The 5,671-nt window shown below is 36.2% G+C and overlaps 1 protein-coding gene across 1 annotated transcript; it reads left to right on the forward strand.

Annotated features, from left to right (window-relative positions):
- The first annotated feature begins 3,392 nt into the window (after nt 1-3,392).
- LOC140147519 (uncharacterized) lies at nt 3,393-4,784 on the forward strand. Its single transcript, XM_072169301.1, has one exon. It carries the CDS (start codon nt 3,393-3,395, stop codon nt 4,782-4,784), a length of 1,392 nt encoding a protein of 463 aa, XP_072025402.1.
- The last annotated feature ends 887 nt before the right edge of the window (nt 4,785-5,671 follow it).

The following is a 5,671-nucleotide window of genomic DNA, read 5'->3' on the forward strand; positions in this document are numbered from 1 at the left end:
TATTATAGTATATCCTAGTACATCCCAGTACATTCTAGTACATCCCAGTATATTCTGCTACAGCACAGTACATTCTAGTAAATCATAGTACATCCCAGTACATTTTAGTACATCCTAGTACATTCTAGTACATCTTAGTACATCACAGTACATCCTAGAACATTCTAGGACATCATAGTACATCCCAGTACATTGTAGTACATCTCAGTACATTCTAGTTCATCCTAGTATATCCCAGTACATCGCAGTACATTCTAGTACATCTCAGTACATTCTAGTATATATTAGTAAAATCTAGTACATTCTAGTACATCCCAATACATCATGGTACATCCCAGTACATTCTAGTACATCTCAATACATTCTAGTACATCTTAGTACATTCTAGTACATCACAGTACTTTCTAGTACATCACAGTACATCTCAGTACATCTCAGTACATCCCAGTACATTCTAGTACATATCAGTACATCCAAGTACATCCCAGTACATTCTAGTACATCCCAGTACATTATAGTACATCATAGTACATCCCAGTACATTATAATACATCCCAGTACATTTTAGTACATCTCAGTACATTCTAGTACATCTTAGTACATTCTAGTACATCCCAGTACATTATAGTACATCCTAGTACATCCTAGTACTTTCCAGTACATTCTAGTACATCCCAGTACATTCTAGTACATCCCAGTACATTCTAGTACATCATAGTACATCACAGTACATTTTAGTACATCCTAGTACATTCTAGTACATCCTAGTACATCACAGTAGGCCTAGTTCATCCTAGTACATCCCAGTACATTATAGTACATCTCAGTACATTGTGGTACATCCTAGTACATTATAGTACATCCCAGTACATTCTAGTACATCCTAGTACATTTTACATCCTATTTCATTATAGTACATCCCAGTACATTCTAGTACATCACAGTACATTCTACATAGATCTATGCTGTTAGTTTCCGTTTCCATATTATTTATTTACTAGCGGGAGACCCGCGCTTCGCGCGGTTCCCCGCTAGTTGAGTAAACGGGAGCGGTTACTAAACGGGAGTGCTTAGTAAACATGGTAAATGGTGTCTTGGTGTAGATTATTCATCCAGTATACATGTATAGCAATGATCATGTTAGCTTGATAATCATATGTTATAGCTCCTGTCATATTAAAGAAGCTAAACTTTAAGTGAATCCAGACCTGTGATAATGTTGTTACTCACTCAATCCCTCAGATTTCTTTTGAAACAGCTCGTGACAAAATGGTTGATTTTAACTTTATCCCAACTAACATAAAACATTAATGTTAGAAGAGGTTGCTAGAAAACGTTTCAATTTTGGGTTATAACGGTATAAAACATGTAAGCAACATGTTTAAAATTGCAACAAAACATTTTAAGCGAGCCTGTGTTGTTAATAGCTAGGCCTACATTATAGCCAGGATTTATTTGCGAGGTATATTTACATTCCATGCTATTATTCGGTACTTAACTGCAAACTGAAACTCGCTTCTGTTAACCTCTATTTGTTCAAGTATGCCTGTGTACTGTAATACATCCGAAAGCATGTAGACTATGGGGCATGCATCTCTACGGCCCTTGGTTTTCCACTTTTGTAGTCTACTCTTGGGAACTACATGAAAACACAACAAATCAACAGTAAAGATATGTCTGAATTGATATTCAAAAAGTTCCCACGTTTTACTTGGGACATTAAGGAGTTATTTAGGGTTAAAAATGGGTTTTTTATAAAGGTGTGAATAGATATTAGTTCGTAATCGTAATGTGTAAAGTAATAATGGTTTTAAGGTGTAGAGATTATCCAGTTATGATAGGAATTATTAGGTATGTATAGTACAATAATTATGAAAATGAGTATTGGAGATAACATGAGGAAGGTAGGAATTTTTTTGAGTAAAAAATTCCTAAAAATAGTTATCTACTTAATCTTACTCTACGAAATCTTATAATGATTAATACGCCAATTTCCATATAAAAACATCTTGATCATACACATATTTCAGTGTAGATCCTACAAGGTACCAGCCAAAAGTCACACACTACACATAAGAAACAACTGTGAACCAACTTAGTAAAAAATTCACCCACGTCCGGAATATATTTGTGTGACGACATAATATAACCAACCAATCACAGAACTTTAATATTTTGGCGGACAATTCACTTGCTCAGCAGGAGGTAATCTGGTAGGATCCTCGCAATTTACTATAAAAGCACAACACATTGCAGACTTCCATTCATTTTGTATTCGTACATCCAACCTACAACATGAATCAAGAACAAAGTGAACTAGATGACCAGCTACTTAACGCCGACGGAGATTTGCATAGTGGTCAACCTAAGGTAACATCTCAACGTAGTGATGCGACTGGTTCTGGTGAATCTTCAAACAGGAATAATACACGGTTGACTACAGATAATTGGCTCACTGTTCGACGTCTCTCTAATAAATCGAGAGATATTGTTTCCATCCGAGAGCGTACAAGACATCTCCTACGTAGAACCCATCTACAATTGGACCAAACACTCAAACCAAATTGGCTATCTAGGCAGCAAAACCCACCTATACTGCCTGGGACGGTGTCGTTTCCGCAAGCGTTCCACGACGAGTGGGCAAAGACAACAACCAAATACGAGAAGAGACTTGTGAAAAAGGTTGTTAAATACCTACCAGATGTAATCACGAGCCTAGATCTTCGACTGGAAGAGCATAGGAAGAGTTCTAGAGCCACAATCAAACGGGAGATAACAGACGAGAAACAACAAGAACGTGCAACCGGTCTTTTTCTGAGCTTTACCAGCAAAGCAGAGCAAGAGGCTCCGATGTTCAAGGGACCACAACCCCAGCAGGCAAGAAGGACTTAACCTAGTTCACACCTCTATACTTAAACCCAACGGCTCTTTTCAGAGCCACCGCCATTTCTAAAAAGAGATTGACCCTAGTGTCACTATACTACAAACCCATATTACTCCAGTCTCCACCCTATATCAAACGGCTCTCTTCCGGGCCAACACATACCATTGAGGAGACTATACATACTTGTAATCAATCCCATCTTTCTATATCCAATCTCATACTTGAAACATAATGGCTAAAAGAAAACTCTATGGAAGTCAAAAAAGTAAAAAGAAACTAAGCATCATGAAACACAACAAGAAACAAAAACAAACCTTCAGATCACTCAAATCTAGCAAAACTTTATAGACCCTTCATCAAAAACTACTCCAGTCTTCTTCTCTCAGATATCCAAATCATTGCTTTAGCAAAGGGTCTTAAATTTATTCCAACTCCTAAAAAACCTCATAGATCAGAACTAGTAGAATCTTTTGATAACTTTGCAAGAAAAATGAGAGTCTCATACATCATGCATAACAAAACCAAAATCCTAGCTCCATTTAGACCTAAATCAGAATGGATACCACTAGACTCCGAAAACTGTAAACTAGAAGATTATTTGGAGCAAACCAAAGAAGAACTCTGTCATCAAAGATTCAGTAGGCCTAAACCAAACATGTCTAAAGAAGAAAGACACGTTCTTAATGAACTCTCCAACAACCCTAACATAGTCATCAAAAAACCAGATAAAACCAGAGGCATCATCATCATGTCAGATTTCCAATATAGAAAAGTTGGCTTTACACACCTATCTAGTCATCACTATGAACAAATACCATATGATAAAACGCATGAAACAGCTACTCTTGTACATAATACTTTAATAGATATGTACAACTCTAAATACATTGACAACGATACATGTGACTATCTAGACCCCCTCAACTATGATATCAGAACTAACTATATGTACTTTCTACCTAAGATCCACAAACCACCCCCATGCAACCTACCCTTCCATGCAAGACCTATTATCAGTGGAACTAGTGGACCTACATCCAAAATCTCACAATTTTGCGACTATTTCTTAAAACCTATAGCCTTAAAACAATCTACGTACATTAAAGATACCACAGATATCATAAACAAAATAGAGGCGAATCAGTACCCCCCTAACATCATTCTAGCTACTATAGATGTCACAGCTATGTACTGCAATATCATTCAATCGGAAGCAATAGATATAGCATGCAAAACCTATCATGACGCACCTAAACTCTTATATAACATTAAAAAACCACCAACAGAAGAATTTCGAAAACTTCTAAGTCTCATTCTAGAACATAACACATTTAGCTTTGGTGACTGCTTCTACAGACAAAAAATTGGCTTGGCAATGGGCTCAAACGTGAGCCCCACCCTAGCTAATTTAACATTATATCCACTCGAACTACAATTTCTTCAAACTACTCAAAATATACTTAACTACTGGAGATACTTAGATGACTGCTTGATCATTCTCCAAGGAACAGAAGAGGCACTAGAGCATCACATTCACTTTCTAAACACAATGCACCCTACTATCAAATTTACAGCCACCATCTCAAAAGATCATGTTGATTACCTAGATATCACAATCTTTAAAGGAGAAAGATTCAGAAATACTGGCATACTTGATATCAAAATGTACACAAAAAATTGTGAAACATATATGTACCTTATACCTGATTCAACACACCCACCATCCACATTCTCGGGTTTCATTAAAGGAGAATTCCTTAGAATAATAAGGAACTCCAGCAATGTGCATGATGCAAATGAAAGATCAGACTTATTTACGGAAAAACTGATAACCCGAGGATACACCCGCGACTTCATTAACAACATTAGAAAAACAGTTTCACACACTAGAAGATCTTAAACCTAAACCACCCCAAACTAACAACTATCCTCTTGTCTTCATCACAAAATACACAGGACACCTAGAATCAAATACTCTCAAACAGGCTCTTAACAAACATTGGGACATCATTAAAAATGATATCAAACTTTCAGGCATATTTCCCAATACTCCACTTATAGCGTTCCAAAGAGCAAAAAACATACAAGATAAACTTGTAAATGCTAAACTACCACCAGATGAGCATCTAGCTATTCTTACAGATCTAGCTAATGAGTGAATCATAAACACTATAATAGGTCTATTAAAACCACTGAACTCTTACCATACATATTCTTCGTCTATTCCCAAACAAAATCAAAATAGACCACATCACCAAGATTATACTTAACACATACTTCTCAAACCCTAAACAAACATTAAATTATAAAAATGGAGAAATGGTATTTCAACCTTGCACCTGATGATTTCCTAGCTATAAGGAATGAAACTGCAGTAGTGCCTTTTTTAGGAATTTTGTACTCAAAAATTCCTACCTCCCTCTTGTTATCTCCAATACTCATTTTCATAATTATTGTACTATACATACCTAATAATTCCTATCATAACTGGATAATCTCTACACCTTAAAACCATTATTACTTTACACATTACGATTACGAACTAATATCTATTCACACCTTTATAAAATCTTTGTCTAGAATCTCTATGACGTCTCTGAATGGAGGGAACATATCCATCCCTATTATGTACCGAGATGTACTAAAATGTACTGGGATGTACTGGGATGTACTAGAATGTACTAGATTTTACTAAGATGTACTAGAATGTACTGATATGTACTGGAATGTACTGGGATGTACTGGAATGTACTGGGATGTACTAGAATGTACTAAGATGTACTAGAA

This window comes from Amphiura filiformis, chromosome 3 (genome assembly GCF_039555335.1).
Source record: "Amphiura filiformis chromosome 3, Afil_fr2py, whole genome shotgun sequence".
Taxonomy (NCBI): Eukaryota; Metazoa; Echinodermata; class Ophiuroidea; order Amphilepidida; family Amphiuridae; genus Amphiura; species Amphiura filiformis.